The sequence below is a fragment of the Gorilla gorilla genome, chromosome 3 (genome assembly GCF_029281585.2).
Source record: "Gorilla gorilla gorilla isolate KB3781 chromosome 3, NHGRI_mGorGor1-v2.1_pri, whole genome shotgun sequence".
NCBI lineage: Eukaryota > Metazoa > Chordata > Mammalia > Primates > Hominidae > Gorilla > Gorilla gorilla.
In genome coordinates this window covers 123,223,040-123,240,845 of record NC_073227.2, presented here as the reverse complement: position 1 = coordinate 123,240,845, position 17,806 = coordinate 123,223,040, and the positions used below count along the sequence as shown (strand labels likewise).

The following is a 17,806-nucleotide window of genomic DNA, read 5'->3' as shown; positions in this document are numbered from 1 at the left end:
ATAGTATTATTTTATTGCTTTGTGAGTTTCTTTTAATCAAATTCTACCTAAGTGTTTGAATAAAACTATTGAAGTGCTCAGTTTTTATTAAGTTTAACATTTTTATTAAAATAAAGTGTCTTAAATTTATTAAATGTTAAATGACTTTAGGCCAGGCATGGTGGCTCATGCCTATAGTGCCAGTGCTTTGGGACGCCACAGCCAGAGACCACTTGAGGACAGGAGTTCTAGACCATCCTGGGCAACATAGCAAGACCCCATCTCTATAAACAATTTAAAAATTAGCCCAGCATGGTGGTACACACCTGTAGTTCTACTTGGGAGACTGCGAGAGGATCACTTGAGCCCAGGAGTTCAAGGCTATACAGTGAGCTATGATTATGCCACTACACTCCAGCCTGGGCAACAGAGCAAGACCCCATCTCTAAAATACTTAAAAAATGAAAAAAAAAAGGGGGGGGAAGACTTTAAGTTTCTGAAATATATTTATGTGCCAAAATCATTATAAATGTATTTCTCTTTTCTATAGATGAAAGTCCAAAAGATTATTACGACTGTATGGGATATTTTTCAACCACTTCTTTTTGGTTTAGTTGGAGCAGAAGTATCTGTTTCATCGCTTGAATCAAATATTGTTGGTAAGAATAATTAGAGCACAAAAAAATATGAAATTCAAAAATATTTAAGAAAATTATAAATACATTTATTTTTATTTACAATATATCTTTGGCTACAACGACCTTCTTCAGAAACACATGTTGATACAGTGTCATATTTTCATATTGCTCTTCCTTTACACTGGGTGCTCTTTTTTTTTATAAACCAAGGACAGCCCTGAATATCTTCCCTGAGTTATCTGAAGAAATAAATATAAGATTTCTTTCCTGAGGGAACATATTTGATACGATCAGCACTTTTTGAGTACTTTCATTTAAAACTATTGGCTGGGCATGGTGGCTCATGTCTGGATTCTTACTTTGGGAGGCCGAAGCGGGCAGATTTCTTGAAGTTAGGAGTTCGAGACCTGCCTGGCTAACATGGGGAACCCCCTCTCTCCTAAAAATACAAAAATTAGCCAGGTGTGGTAGTGCGCGTCTGTAATCCCAGCTACTCGGGAGGCTGAGGCAGGAGAATCGCGTGAACCCGGGAGTCGGAAGTTGCAGTGAGTTGAGATTGTACCACTGCACTCCAGCCTGGGCGATAGAGCAAGAATCCTTCTCAAAAAATAAATTATTATTAATAATAATAAAAGTATTCAAAAGAAGTCTATTAGTTCAGAATTGTATAAATGTCATCTGTCTTATTTTTCATGGTACTTCCACCATCAGATACTGTCTTGCACTTTACAGAGAATCTTCCATCATATTCATTTTTTATAATCATTGTTTTTATGTAAAAAATAAGCACATGAAGAGACAATAGCCTTAAAATGTTTTCAAAAGTTTTAGAAATCATATTCCTGGGCATGAAGAACACTTCTTCACAAATATTTTGTTATTTATGTTTGTTTTCATCTGTTGTAGGCATATCTGTTGCCACTCTGAGTTTGGCATTATGTGTTCGAATTTTAACCACATATCTATTGATGTGCTTTGCTGGTTTTAGTTTTAAGGAGAAAATATTTATTGCTTTAGCATGGATGCCCAAAGCTACAGTACAGGTAAGAACATATTAAGCCTGTTGCTTGATGCTTTTAAAATTTAAAATGAAAAATGTTACTCTAGTCACAAAATATGAGCTATTATCCTTACTTTTTAAATGTTTGATTGATCATAACTATTCATTAAAATTAATGTAACCAGTCCTGGCTACTCAGGAGGCTGAGATGGGAGAATCGCTTGAACCCAGGAGGCGGAGGTTGCAGTAAGCTGAGATGGCACCACTGTATTCCAGTCTGGGCGACAGAGCGACTCCATCTCAAAAAAATAAATAAATAAATAAATAAACAAAAACAAAGAAACTTAATGTAATCTTTTTCTATTTTTATTTTTATTTTCATTTTGAGACCAGGTCTCACTCTGTCACCCAGACTGGAGTGCAGTCGCATGATCACAGCTCACTGCAGCCTCAACCTCCTGGGCTCAAACAATTCTCTCACATCAGCCTCCTGAGTAGCTAGGATCACAGGCACCTGCCACCACACCCAACTGCTTTTTTATTGATTTTTTTTTTTTGAGACAGAGTCTCACTCTGTTGCCCAGGCTGGAGTGCAGTGGCATGATCTCGGCTCACTGCAACCTCCACCTCCCAGGTTCAAGCGATTCTCCTGCCTCAGCCTCCTGAGTAGCTGGGATTACAGGTGCACACTACCACACCCAGCTAATTTTTGTATTTTTAGTAGAGATGGGGTCTCACCATGTTGGCCAGGCTAGTCTCAAACTCCTGACCTCAAGTGATCCACCCGCCTCAGCCTCCCAAAGTGCTGGGATCACAGGCATGAGCCACTGCGCCTGGTCTTTTTTGTCTGATTTTTTTGTAGAGAAGAGGTCTTGCTATGTTGCCCAGGCTGGTCTTGAACTCTTAGGTTCAAGTGATCTTCCTGCCTCAGCCTCCTAAAGTTCTGGGATTACGAGCATAACCCACTGGGCCCAGCCAATGTAACCTTTTTAAATCTCAGTTTTAAAAGCAATTCTTTTGAAATTAAAAAGTATTCTTTCAATAAGTACTTCCTAAGTTTATGAAAATATGTTTTTTATTTTCCTAAAATATATAATAAGAATATATCTGAAAATTGGAGTTTTTATATTTTGCTGAATATAACAAAGCTAAATGTTATGATTTTAAAAAGTAGAGACACAGGCCAGGCATGGTAGCTCATGCCTGGAATCCTAGCACTTCGGGAGGCTGAGGCAGGCAGATCACTTGAGCTCAGGAGTTCAAGACCAGCCTGGGCAACATGGTAAAATCTCGTCTCTACAAAAAATACAAAAAAATTAGTCAGGTGTGTTGGCATGCACCTGTAGTCACAGCTACTTGGGGGCTGAGGCACGAGGATTGCTTGAACTCGGGAGGTTGAGGCTGCAGTGAGCTGAGGTCACACCACTTCACTCCAGCTTGGGTGACAAAGTGAGACCCTGTCTCCAAAAAAAAAAAAAGTAAAGTAAAATAGAGACACATTGATTTTTTTAAAAATACTTTTCCTACCTTGCCACTCCATCACACAAATGCACATTTATTGTTTTTAATTACACATTTATTTGTATACTATTTGGTTAATGGCTAAATCCCTGCCCCTGCCCCCTTGATAGACTACATAAGGACAGGGACAGTGTCTGGTTGTTGCAGTTGTTTTTCATTGTTTCTCCCTGGCACTTAACACAGTGCCTGACATGCAGGAGCCAAATATGTATTGCATGCCTGCAAGAATGAATGAACAGAAAGGGAAACCTTGTAATTTTGCCCTCTTATTCAAGGATATTCTCCTCCTCCTAAAATATATTGCTACTTATTGTTAGACTGTTTAACTTGGCAGCATAATATACCTTAATTTCCTGTGGCTCTTTTCTTAGTTGTTATTCCAAAACAGAAGCTCCTAAATTTTCATGCAAAAAAAACCTCTATTATCATGTTAGAAAAGCAGGTTCATAGGGCCAGACTACCTGTTTTGAATACCATGTTACTTGCCTATAACCTCAGGAAAATTATTTTCTAATCTCTCAGTCCTTCAGTGTTCTCATCTTACAATGAAGTCTATGACTGTATCTGTTTCTTAGCAGTGTTGTCAGGATTCAATGAGATAATCCATGTAAAGTGCTTAGCACTCTCTCTGGCATATGGTGGTGCTCAGTTAACAATGTTGTTATTTTATCTTACCTTCAAGTAATATAAATAATAACTTTTTATTTTTAATGTCTACTGTAGGGAATAATAAATCTACAGAAGGAGTATCTGTTCTCTCTCCTTCCAACAATACTCTCGCAATTTTGTTTTATTATTTCATAATTTTCATAAAGCAGGGAAAAAAGAAAAGCAGGTATGAGGAAAGAGACCACTCACTCGAGTCCTGCAGTATTATTCTGCTTCTGCCTATTCCTGTCTGCTGGCTTCAGGCTAGCTTCTACACAAAGAATATCAAGCTGGTTCCAGGAACTGGCAAGACATAAAAAATTAATTATTTATACAAGTAAAGTCACAACAGCAATAATAGATAATGATAATGTCACAAGTAAATAAGATCAACAAATATTTAAATTTCAATTTTAAATTATTTTCACCTTTATCCTCTTCTGCTGTTCTCTGCTGCTAAAATAAAATTGGCTAAGGTTCAGCTCTTTCTCTTGTTCTTCAGTTTCGAGTTACTGATAAAAATTAGAGTGGAAAAATGAAGCTATTAGGAGAGTAAATAAATAATTTAGTTTACAAATGTAAGATCAGCTTGGCAATTGGATTCTTTTAAAGAAATAATATTAAATCTCAGTCACTAGGAGGAAATCATTTATCATCTAATAAAGTCCTCACATCATAAGGTTGTCATAAGAATTAAATGAATTGATAAATGGAAAGCTTTAAGAATGATACCTGCCATATGATGAATGCCATATAACTATATAAATATTATTTCTAGTTTCACCATTATCATCATCATCTCTTAAAAGTCAATGGGTTTGGTTTTTGTTTTTTGTTTTTTCTGTTGGAAGTTCTTTTATGTTCAAATCCTCTTCTAAACTGTAAGATTCTTTCAAGTTGGTTTTCTGCATGATTATCTTTTTCTCCCTAGCATCCTCCAGCACACTGGCTCATGTTCAGTACATTAAAAGTTACGATATAAAAATGATACCATTTTAAATTATTGATTTAGGATATAGAAATTGATCTTAAATTGAGGGGTTCTTTTGCCATAATGTTCCATATCAGAGGTAATGTTTCCACCATTATGTTGTTACTTTGCAACTCCATAGAAAATATGTTATATATTGGTATTTAATTCCCCAAAATTTTAAGGCAATTTCATGCCTAGATTATTAAACACAAAGAAAGAGGGTTAGCAAGAAATTTGCTTTATGTTATTAAAAATAATGTGGTAGAAGGTGACTAGGGAAAAATACTTGTGACCCAATACAGTCATTCTAAAACGAAAACTTCAAAGGAACTCATTCTCTGACCTGGCAGGGGATGAGGAGTGAGGGAGAAAGAAACTTACTACTATCTGAATACCTACTGTGTGCCAGGTGTTCTTTGCATTCTCATATTTAATTTTCACAACCGTCCAGTAAGATAAGTATTTTGTTCTTCATTTTACACATAAGTAAGTAGAAGGTTAGAGAGTGTGAGTCATTTGTACGAGGTCACTAGCCTGGTTGCAGCAAAAATAGAATTCAAACCCGGTGTGCTAGATTCCAAGCCTGCTGTCAGTTCTGCTGTAACACAGTGCCCCCTGAATAGGGAGAACAATGAGAAGAAGGGCAACAAATCCTAGAGAACCATAAGAAACCTTAGTATTTTATGTTGTCTTGTTGTAGTCAAGAACCACTTGCACATGGTAAAGGCAACTAAGCAAAACTGGTTTCGTTAGAACTCCTGGTGTTATGAGGGCAACATGAACACTCAAAAGAGATATTCAAATAGAGGAACACTGAGAGGACAAGAGTGCAAAATCAGCCCAAAAATGTTTGCCTGCTGATTTGTCACTATTGTACTCTTCCTCCACATATATTTGCTAGGAAGAACATGGAACTGATGAGTAACTTTTGAAAATTACTGAGTACTTTTTTTTCTAATAGTCTAGTACTAGATTTTGTTTATTTTAACAGAGCCATTTACATTATATATCAACTCAGTTTAATATTTTTCTTTATGCCCCATTTTTACCCCTAAATGCAGGCTGTGTTAGGTCCTCTGGCTCTAGAAACAGCAAGAGTCTCCGCACCCCACTTGGAACCATATGCGAAGGATGTGATGACAGTAGCATTTTTAGCCATCTTGATCACAGCTCCAAATGGAGCTCTACTTACGGGCATTCTGGGGCCTAAAATGCTTACACGCCATTATGATCCAAGCAAAATAAAACTGCAGTTGTCAACATTAGAACATCATTAAAAAGTTTACCTGTCATCATCTGCCTGCTTCTTTTAATGAATTATTTCACATGACAGAAGAATTTTAAAGTAGAAATATGTGGGGACTGTACAGAGAATCCAGGATTTAGTAAACATGTGATTTCAGTACAGGGCTTTTCTTGGACTTTTTACTCCAAAGTTAATTTAATAAAAATAATATTAAATGGAATGCTCTCTTGGTATTTACATACTGTAAGAACAAATTAAATCTGTAAATACCCTAGGAAAGTTTAAAGTAATCCCTCAGGCTGAATTTGATATCATAATACAAACTGAGCTTAATATAAAATTAAACAAACTTAATGGCAGAAAGAAAAACTTTGAATATTGAACTTGGTAAGATAGCCTAAGTTTCCAAATAGGAGGAGTAGAACTCCCATGATGTCCAGTAATTCAGTTAAAAAGATCACCACAAAAAGAAAGAAAAGGAATAAAACACATCAACTTTAAATGGGTTAACTAAATAGATTTTAAATTCTGGTTTTGGTGACTACCTGAGTAAATAATATGTTCAGTAATAGAACCAAGTTAGTCTTTCCTTACTTCTGCCATGCCCTTAAAATGAAAGTCTGGTTTAGCAGTTTTTAGATGAAACACTATCTATATTTTTATTTATAGAAATAAAATTAAATCACAAATGGAAGTAAACTATATTTTTTTCAATTAGTATTTTAAAATCTAGGCATAAAAGGCAGCCTCCAAAAATGAAAGACTTGGAGACTGCTGTCATGTGGCAGTTTCTTCTCCTTAGTAATATAGAATTACCTTTTAATTCTGGCTGATTAAATCTGCCATGTTAATGTAGAACCCATCACAAGCAAAGTGAGTTTTAATTAACTTCAAGACTCTTTATTTTAAAGTTATAAGAGTCATATAAACGATTCTAAAATGGCCTTATTGAATGGCATCTTAGAAATTGTTTAGACTTCTTTGGCAAAAGCTCAATGCAAGGACTGAATATTACTTTCATTCCTCTTTTTCCTCTTCTCCACAAGCAAGGTATTAAAATACCACAGAATATGACATTTACACATAAATTTGCCAAGTGAAGCAATTAAAATTTAAGGCAATCAAAACTATGTGTTATTCCTGTTAAGACTAAGGGCTTTTACAGAATATATCACCAAAACTGCCAAAAGTTCTAAAACCCTCTGGGAAATAACTCTTAGAAAATACACTCTGGGAGAATAACTCTGGGAAAAGATAAAATAGCTACTATTTTAGTGACATTTTCTCCTTATAGTTTTACAACAAAGTACAGACTCCATTTTCAAATATTGTAATTCTAGTACTCAAATTCTAAAAATTTAAACTGTGCCAGTGTTTTCACTACTATTTAAATCATGAGGGCATCTCATTGTCACTTATAAGAAAATAAAAATATAAGCAGGGTGTTGTGGCTCATGCCTATAATCCCAGCACTTTGGGAGGCCGACATGGGCAGATCACGAGGTCAGGAGTTCGAGACCAACCTGACTAACATGGTGAAACCCCGTCTCTACTAAAAATACAAAAATTTGTCAGGTGTGGTGGCGCACACCTGTAATCCCAGCTACTCAGAAGGCTAAGGCAGGAGAATCGCTTGAACCCAGGAGGCAGAGGTTGCAGTGAGCTGAGATCGCACCACTGCACTCCAGCCTGGGAGACAGAGCAAGACTCTGTCTCAAAAAATAATAATAAAATATATATATATATATTTACAAGATAGTATTTTACATTCACAAGAGGATTAGATTTCAAAGTAGAAAGTTTATTTTAATAAAAGAGAGATAAGAAATAATTTTCAAAATGAGGAATTGTGTTATTGATTAGGAGGAAAATTGTTGTAACTATTCTTTTTATTCTTTATTTATTGAACTTTCTCTAAGTGCCTGTGATATATGTTTATTATACTGAAATAGTCGCCCTTTTAAGGTGGTGTGGCAGATGTTGTTATTTATTTGAAAATTTAAGTTTTTTATTTATAAAAAGTTTTTATAAAAATTTATTAATATAATTGAAAAATTATATATACACACAGTTAAGCATGTGTATGATATTAGTGTTTATAGTATTTAAACAAATAAGGCTGGGCACAGTGGCTCACACCATCCCAGCACTTTGGGAGGCCAAGATGGGTGGATCATGAGGTCAGGAGAGGGAGACCATCCTGGCTAACATGGTGAAATACAAAAATACAAATAACAAAAAAAAAAAAAATACAAAAAACTAGCCAGGCGTGGTGGCAGGTGCCTGTAGTCCCGGCTACTCGGGAGGCTGAGGCAGGAGAATCACTTGAACCTGGGAGGCAAAGGTTGCAGTGAGCCAAGATCACGCCACTGCACTCCGGCCTGGGTGACAGAGCGAGACTCTGTCTCAAAAAAATAAAATAAAATAACAAATAAATACAAGATTGTTGTTTCTTATAAACTTTTTGTATCTTTGCCTATTTTTTTCACTGTTTAAGGAATTTTTATTAAAGCAAAATTTTATAATCCAAATTACCTTTCCTTGCTCAGTTATCAATTCTGTTACTTAAAACAGAAGTGACATTCTGAGCTATTCCACACTAACGAATTACAAAATTAAAGGAATGCTTTTAATTTTTATACTTTGCTGAAAATTATTTATCACAGAGTCTGAAAAGCATTGCAGTATTTTTATATTTTATTATTTTGGGAGGATTTTTTGTTTTCAAATCAGTAAGTAATCTAGGACTATCATTGCATTTGTTAGATCTGACGTTTGCTTGGTATGTAAAGTTCAAAGTTTCCTTTTTAAACTTATTTTATACTTTACAAATTTTTTCCATAGTATTTAACATTTTCAATATTGAGATTTTTTCTTCAGTGATGTGCAAGTTTCTTTCTGTGGTCCCTGATCAGTTTTAAATAATTGGAACACCAGTGGCACCATTAACTGCTTTCTGGGCAGCCTCTTTAGCTTGGTGGTCTTGTAGTACAGCTATACCTTTGTCAACCTTAGTACAGAGAGGCTCTGGAGATTCAAGCATATGAAGAAGTTCTAAATAACCAATCTCCAACAACATGCCAATGATTTTACCAGCACAACTAGGGCATGGCTTGAAGAAGAGGAAAGAGCCATTCACTCGTTTGCTTTTGCTTTTGAGGAGGAGCAGATGCCATCATGGAAGTCAAAGGTTCTTAACCTTCTACATGAACAGCAGGCTGCTGCATGGTAACTTGGGGCTGTGCATGAAGATGCCATTGAGGATTGTGAACTTCCATAGCATATTTATACTGTGAAATGGTGCAAACAGCAGGAGTATCTGTAGTAGCAGTAGTGGCAACTGCAGAATGTGCTCCTATTGTCTGTGTTGATGTGTTACAACAGCTGTGTTGACATGACTCGTGGAAGCTGTGAAGAAGCTGGTCTCTTACTACCAAATGTAGTGAGCTAGGAGTGGCTTGGGCATATTTTCCAATGGATGAGGTCTGGCACCCTGAGCAATTTAGGGAGGATTTGATCTTAGTTGAGCAGTTTGTCTAGGAGAATACTTTGCAGCATGGCTGTCAGTCTGTGGGATAACTGCCAAGAAGTAAATTGAAGAAGGTGCTGGCTGATAGAGGCTGATTCCCAGGTTGAGCATAGTTTTTACACTTGCCATTCTTTGCACATACTGTGCTGGTTAATGAGCTGAGCCTGGTGCTCTTCATTGCTCTTCTTCCCATGGAGTTAATACTATATACAATGGCTCAGTGCCCACAATTCTACCATTCATTTCTGAAAGTGCTTTAGTTGCTTCCTCTGGAGAGGAGAAACATACACAAATCAAACCCTTTGTTGTGACAACCATCCTTCATAACCTTTGCATTAGTGATTGTACCAAGTGGAGAAAGTTCTTTCCAGAGACATTCATCAATACCATCAAGATTTTTTGCATAAATGTTAACACTTTGTTATCTGGTGATCCTATACTGCTTGATCTTTTCAAATTTGCACACAAGTTCCATCTGCCATTCTACTTCTTTCTGATCTTGACCAACATCAATTTGTTTTCCATTGAGCTTCTTTCTGTTCATCTCATCTGTGCATCTTTATGCCTTTCAAAGCTGACAAATCCAAAACCTTTGGGTTTTCCACTTTCATTAACCACTACTTTCACACTTAAGACAGATCCCAACTTGCCAAAGAGATCTTTAAGGCACCTACCATCCATGTCTTCTCCAAAAATCTTCCTGTAAACATTGGTGAACTTTTTAACTCTGAGTTCTGCTTCTCATTGTTTACAAGACTTAATCCAACAAAGACTTTGCTATCATTTAGAAGCATCCATTTCATTTTTTAATAGATCTTTCAGCTGCTTCGTGTCTCAATATGTACAATGCCATCACCCTTGAAACCATTTTCACCACAAAGCACCTAATGTGAAAGTGATAGAGACAGGAGGCAGCCAAGGGTACCCCGGTAAAACCCCATCTTCAAGACTAAAACAGCCTGAAGGCTGTTAGATAAACTGGACTGCGGGTCCTGGTTGAAGCCGCCCTTTCCCCACTGATTCTGAATAATGCCCACCTGTGCACTGGGATGACGGGGTGGAGCCTTGGGAAGTTTGTGCGGTGTTTATTTTTTCAATTACTAAAAATGAATTGTTAAAATCTCTCACTATGTTTGTGGATTTTTTTATTGCTCTTTCCAGTTCTAATTTTGGCTTTATTTATTTTAAGACTACATTATTAGGTGTCCACAATTTTATAAAAATTAAGAAAAAATTAGAAAAGTTTAGAAAAAAATGAGAAAAATATAGAAAAAGATGTGACAGAAGCACACATGGGCTTTATCTGGATGATCTCTTGTCAGGTTTGTATCCTGGGGAAGGCCTTCACAGCAAGAGATGGACCAGAGGATTGAGGCAAGGGGGCCACCACTCAGAAGGGGAGGAGGGCGAAGGAACTCCTGAGGGAGGAAAGGATCAGAGAGGAGGCTTTCGTGTCTCAGTGATATCACTCAGCAGCATGGCATGGAGTCTATAGTTCACAGAGTTCCAAAGAGCAGAAGCAGCCTGGGGTCTTTACAGCCTAGGGTTTATCTGTGGCAGGCAGATTTTGGACACAGTTTCCCAGGGCATGTAAATCAGGCAGGCTCTAAATGCCTACAAATCTGCATGTCTGGGCAATGTTTAACACAATTGGATGTTTAAAAATTTGAGTTTGGTGCCAGTTGGCTCTTGAGCTAATGGGTCTCAGCTTGCTGTGAAGAAATAACCTAGGCACCAATACACAGAGGCCATCCTTGTCTCATTTACATTATATGTAGTGACTCTATCCTTTTTTGCTCACAATTGTTTTACTCATTTCTTTTAGATTTGTTTACTGAGATTATTTGGTAGGTAAGATTTCAGTTTATTGTAGTTTGCTAATTCATTATTCAAAGTGCTCTACTAAAAATTTTGCTCCATCCTTAGTCCCCATTTAAACAAAACTGCTGTGGGTAAGGTCATCATTGGCCTTCGTGTTATCAAATCTGTTTTGTTAACAAAACTTTAATGTTTAAAATTTTCTTATGTGTATGTGTTTAATTTATGTAATTTTAAAATGGGTTATCATACATGGAATTTGGTAGTTTTCTTTCCTTTTTTTGTTCACTACTCTGTTTCTTAATGCTTTATTGTAACCCACAAGGCAATGTCCCCAATATTTATTATGTATAACTGATATTCACATAAAACATATTTTGTCATTAAGTGTTACCTTTTTCCACATAGGTGTTCCTGTTCTTTAGTCTTCTATTTTCTTTCTCTCCCGCTTCTCTCCCACCCTTTCTCTCTCCATTTATGTACGTATTTAAATCATTTTAAAAATAATTTTATGTGTCACTTCAAAGCCTTCAGTGTAAATTGAGGGTCCAATTTTGTTTTCTTTGAATTGTTTATTTTCATATATTAATTTTTCATCTACATGTAGATTCTCAATTTTTTACCACTCTTGCTTATTCTTAATACAATTGTTTTTCTTAATTGATCAATTCCAATAGTTCTATAGTAGGTGCTGATATCTGGTGAGAAAAGTTCCTCTCAATAGTCTTTTTTTTGGAACAATTTTCTGACTATTCTTCTACATGAACTTTAAGATAATTTAATCCCATTTTAAAATGCTTTTGTGATTCTAATGTGAATTTAATTGAATTTATATATAATTTTAGGAGATTTATGTTTTTACAAGAGTTTTGTTTTTTTTTTTTGAGACAGGGTCTTACTTTGTCACCCAGGCTGGAGTGCAGTGGTGGGATCTCAGCTCACTGAAGCCCCAACCTCCCACCTCAGCCTCCCAAGTACCTGGTTCTATAAGCATGCGCCAAGCCCAACTAGCTTTTTGTTTTGGTTAGAGATAGCGTTTCACAATTTGCCCAAGCTGGTTTTGAACTCCTGGGCTCAAGCAGTCCTCCTGCCTCAGCCTCCCAAAGTGCTGAGATTACAGGTATGAGCCACTGTGCCTAACCTCATGTGTTTCTTATTCAGCAGCTTTTGGTAACATTTTTATAGTTTTTTTTCTTATAGATCTTCTACCTTTCTTGGTAAATTTATTTTACCTTTATTATTTTTGTTATTGTGAATATTTTTACCACTAGCATTTCAAGGTGCTTATTGCTAATATATTTTGTATTATCATCTTATTTCCAAATACCTTACCAATATTCCTCTTTAAAATATTTGAAATTTCTGTTTTTCCTAATCTCTATGATTTCCTAGACATACAATCATATCCACAAAAAGTTTTGTATATATTTATACTGATTATTTCATTTAAAAATCTTGTTACATTCATGGATCCTCCAAGATAATCTTTAATAACAAATAATGACAGCAGCTATTCCTACTGGTTCCTTGTTTTAATTGAAACGTTGTTTCATGATTTAAAATACTTGTTTTGTAGGCGTTTCATAAATAACGGTTATGTTTAGACACTTTCCTTCAATTTCTATTTTACTCAAGAATCTTCATTAGGAGTGGATGTTTAATCTTAACAATAGCCCTCTCAGCATCTATTGATATAATCACATTTTTCTCTTCTTTGATGTCATTTATGTAATTGTGTTAATATACTTAACTGATATTGAAATACCCATGAATTCCTGAAATACAATGCTCTTTGCATACTGTATTACTCTTTTTTGTTGTTGCAATTATTGATAACAGTGCTGGGTTTTTATTTAGAATATCCATTCATATGTATGTCAGATTGGTCTATAGTTTTGGTTTTTTTGTTTGTTTTTTTGTTTTGAGATGGAGACTTGCTCTGTCACCCAGGCTGGAGTGCAGTGGCGTGATCTCGGCTCACTGCAACCTCTGCCTCCTGGGTTCAAGCTGGGATTACAGGCATGCACCACCATGCCAGGCTAATTTTTGTATTTTTAGTAGAGATGGGGTTTCGCCGTATTGTCCAGGCTGATCTTGAACTCCTGACCTTAAGTGATCCACCCACCTTGGCTTCCCAAAGTGCTGGGATTACAGGTGTAAGCCACTGCACCTGGCCTACAGTTTTGTCTTATGTTTATCAGGTTTTCATATTAATGCTGCACTGCCTATGTGAAATGAATTGGTTTTTCTTTTTTAAAAAAATTTGGGATACTTTAAATAACATTGGAATTATCCTTCTTGCAACCCTAGTACTTTTTAAATTATGGATTTAAAAAAAATCACTTTACATTCTCTTCTTTGTAACTGGTCTATTAACATTTTAAATTTCTTCTTGGATTAGTTTTGGTCATTTATATTTTCCAGAAAATTACCCATTTTCTCTAGATTTTCCAATGTGTTGCTATATAGTTGCATGCAGCATTTCAAAGTGAATCTTTCTTTTTTCTTTTTCTTTTTTTTTTTTTTTTTTTTTTTTTTTTGAGATGGAGTCTTGCTCTGTGGCCTGGGCTGGAATGCAATGGCACAACCTTGGTGCACTGCAACCTCTGCCTCCTGGATTCAAGCGATTCTTCCACCTCAGCCTCCCGAGTAGCTGGGATTACAGGCATCCGCCATCATGCCCAGCTAATTTTTATATTTTTGTAGAGACGAGTTTTCACGATGTTGGCCAGGCTGGTCTTGAACTCCTGACCTTAGGCGATCTGCCCGCCTTGGCCTCCCAAAGTGCTGGAATTAATTACAGGTGTGAGCCACCGCACCTGGCCCTCAAAGAGAATCTTTCTACCTTCATCTTATTTTACTTCTTGGTAGCATTCTATAGAGTTGAAGATTGTACTTGTGAGTTTTGAGTTTCTTAATTTGTTGAATGGATGTGATTAATTTATATCTTTAGTGTGATCATGCAGAGAAATGTATGAGGGATAGTAATGGAAAAATTACAGGAAATCTGAAAATTTAATAAACTTGACATTTTTATTTTCTCACTAGTACAGGGTTATCTCCGTAATTATGAAATGTACTACCCTTTTCTCCTTTTCTATATTATTTTGGAAAATTACAGCCTTATAATAGAGATCAGAAATGTGTTAACATTATGGCTGATCTATCTGACAACAGTGTTCTAAGAAAACAGTATCACAAATATACTTTCTCACCATAATTGTTCAAAACAGAAGTTTTGTAAGCAAAGAATCAAGCATTTAAACCAAAGGAAAGTTAGAGTGATGTCATCTCTGGTTGAAAAACATAGTCTTTCTGAACAGATTTTCAATGTCCTTCAAGACCATAACTAATATAAAATTACACAATACAATTGCTAATAATATGAGCTGTACACTTTTTATATTAAAGTGATGCTTGCTACAACATGACTTTACTAAACTGGATTTCTGCAAAAGATAAAACACCAGGCATGGTTGCTCATGCCTGCAATCCCAGCACTTTGGGAGTGCTGAGGCAGGGAGGATCACTTGAGTCCAGGACTTTGAGACCAGCCTAGGTAACACAGTGAGACTCTGTCTCTTAGAAAAATAAAAAATTAGCCGGGCATGATGAAGCATGACTGTAGTCTCAGCTACTTGGGAGGCTGAGGTGGGAGGATCGCTTGAGCACAAGAGGCTGAGGCTGCGGTGAGCTACGATCATGCCCCCGCACTCCAGCCTGGGTGACAGGGCCAGACTTTGTCTCAAAATATATGAAAGTAGATAAAATTAGTTTACTTGCTGAACATGATCAAATATAGCAAGTTTCCAGTAAAAGACTATTAGGACAAACTATGTTAACACAACCTCAGATGATGCAGCATAGTTAAAACAAAACAAAACAGCTTTTGGCATATTCTATACTCCAACCTCTGTGGTGCAAAGGGACTATATGGCCAACTGGATGTTGAGGGAGTCACAGAACTGCTGCACATGTGGTTTTTAAACATGATTTTTAATTCCCCCTAAAGTGGAAGAAGTCATCTAACAAAATTTATTATGACTTAAATTGCTACTGCTTTATTTAGTTTTCCTCAAACTTTAACAAAATAAATAATTATGTAGTAAATTATAGTCATTAAGCTTGAAAAATGTTTCAATTGAATGGGAAAACTTCCTGTGATAAAGCCTCCAATCATCAAGGAGTAAGTCAATATATTTTACGTATAAATTTTCCAACATGTTAAGCACTAAGCTTTTAACTAAATAGCTAAGGGGAAATTGTTACCACCAAATGCAACACATATCCTGCCTTTTTAAATAACACATACTACTTATCTTGATTCCAATTCATCACTAAACATCACTTGTATAATTTGATCACAGTGATGTCCTCAGAGACAGTTGTATGCAGAATCCTATAAATTGTCTCAAGCTGCTATGCCTTTAATGTTCACCTTAAATTTATTTTTGTTCCCCTGCCTTGCTGTCAGCTGTCACATTTTGTAGTTCACCCCTTCTGCAAGACCCTTTCGATACTTGTGATTCGTTAAGAAGCAGAAATCAGATACCCAAACTTGTTAGAATTCAATGTGAAGTAAGAATAAGTAGACTCTGGGTAGCTGCTGCCTCTACCATTAAACATTTTTTAAAAAGAAGACTTTTTCAATTACCACTTAATTTGAACTTGACTTACCTAGACTACTATTAGTCGATATTAGTTTAACAGAGGGAAAATTGTTAATAAAGTAGATGTAATATGTAAACACATACATCATTTCCTTGTTCTGGATCTATCAATGATTTCATACTTTGACTATATCTAAATTATCTGCTTTTCCTAGCCTTCAAAGTAGTCTTTAATTCACCCCTGCTTTCCATGGGTTAAATTTCCTACAATGCTGAGATGTTTATATTGGTTTCCTCCTGTCCTACGAACTTCGTACTGATTTCTGCCACAATAAATTTGATTAGATGAAAAAAAAAAAAGACTCTTTTTTTTTTTTTTTTTTTTAAGATAGGGTTTCACTTCTGTTGCCCAGGCTGCAGTGCAGTGGCACGATCTTGGCTCACTGCAACCTTGGCCTCCTCAACTCAAGAGATTCTTGTGCCTCAGCCTCCCGAGTAACTGGGACTACTGGTGCGCCACTGTGCCCGGCTAATTTTTGCATTTTTTTGGTAGAGATGAGATCTCACCATGTTGCCCAGGCTGGTATGGTACTCCTGAGATCAAGTACTCCACCCACCTCAGCCTCCCAAAGTGCTGAGATTACAGGTGTGTCGTCACTGCACCAAGCCAATGAGGCACTCACTTCTGAACAAAGTGCAAGCATTAGTAACATCTCCCCTGGTCTCTCCAGATTGGTTATGCTGCCGCAACTGAATTCTAAATGGGTTAAGTATTATACAATTACTTAGGCTTCTTTGGTAGGTATCAAATAAAACATCCACCTAAATTCTTAAGAACCTTGTTAAATAGTGGCATTTACAAACTCTCTATACAGATTCTGACAGCACATTTCTATTGGAAGACTATGGAATCACAATGAGGAAGGTAGTACTATATAGATCAGCAGCTGGCTTAATTGGCTTCCTGTAACTTATTAACAAATTAGGTTACAAAATACAAAGGCAGCTTAATGAATCATCGTATTTGGCATTGAACTCAAAGCTGAATTGTGTGAATTGTGAGGTGCTTTCCATAATTCAACTTGCTTAATTACCCATATGAGTGAATCATTCATACCTCAAGCCTGCTAACACTTTTGGAATACCTGATGTTTATGTAATGGTGATGTTCATTTGCTGAGTAAGGCATGAGTAGTTTCCTAGGTAAGCAGAAGCAGCCCTCAAAACAATCATAATGTGACGCAGTAACAACAGGGCTGTATTTTGAAGGCTCTAGAAACCAAAGACATGTATTTCAAGAGCCAAGTTACTTTTTTTTTCTTTTACCACTTATCCTCAAGTTCTACAAGTTACTTACACTGTATCAATTCAAATACATTTGGTTATTAGATGTCTATTTTTTAAAGATGGACAAGATAAAATTGTGTAAATTTACAAGAAGTAATGCAAACTGCTAATAATGCTTATTTAAAGGAGTTATTAAAGCAACAGCTTACTACCAACCCTAGGCTTCTGAAAAATGTGCACAGGTGGGAAAAGATATGGGCATAGCTCTTAGCATATTTTAACAACTGAAAATGTGGCAGGGAAAAAGTCCTTATTCTGAGAGTACAACCATCTTACTTTTGGGGTATGAAAATTACCTTTTATGAGATAATTCATTTTCAATGTTGACAAAATTCAAAGTTGGTCATTCATTTTAGTCTCCTCATTTTTAGTAAATTTGCCTCCTGTAAAATCTAAGTTATGGGAACCACTAGAACATGTGTGAAAACAAGTTGCTGTGAGATGCAGTGATAGATTTTACAAAAAGAAAAGCATTTCATGAACACAGATCAGGATAT

At 36.2% G+C, this 17,806-nt stretch overlaps 1 protein-coding gene across 8 annotated transcripts in view; it reads left to right on the top strand.

Moving 5' to 3' along the window:
• Positions 1-17,806, top strand: part of SLC9B1 (solute carrier family 9 member B1) — a 145,948-nt gene that overhangs the window by 109,407 nt on the left and 18,735 nt on the right. For 6 of the 8 annotated variants that reach the window (XM_063705453.1, XM_031010097.2, XM_031010098.2 and 3 more), the window contains 3 exons: positions 530-638; positions 1,524-1,660; positions 5,821-6,051. In XM_063705453.1, coding sequence (XP_063561523.1) covers positions 530-638; positions 1,524-1,660; positions 5,821-6,036 — 462 coding nt within the window. In that variant the 3' untranslated portion in view covers positions 6,037-6,051. Of the gene's footprint in view, positions 1-529; positions 639-1,523; positions 1,661-5,820; positions 6,052-17,806 lie in introns of those variants that run through there. The other 2 variants (XM_063705451.1, XM_063705452.1) reach the window with 1 other exon arrangement.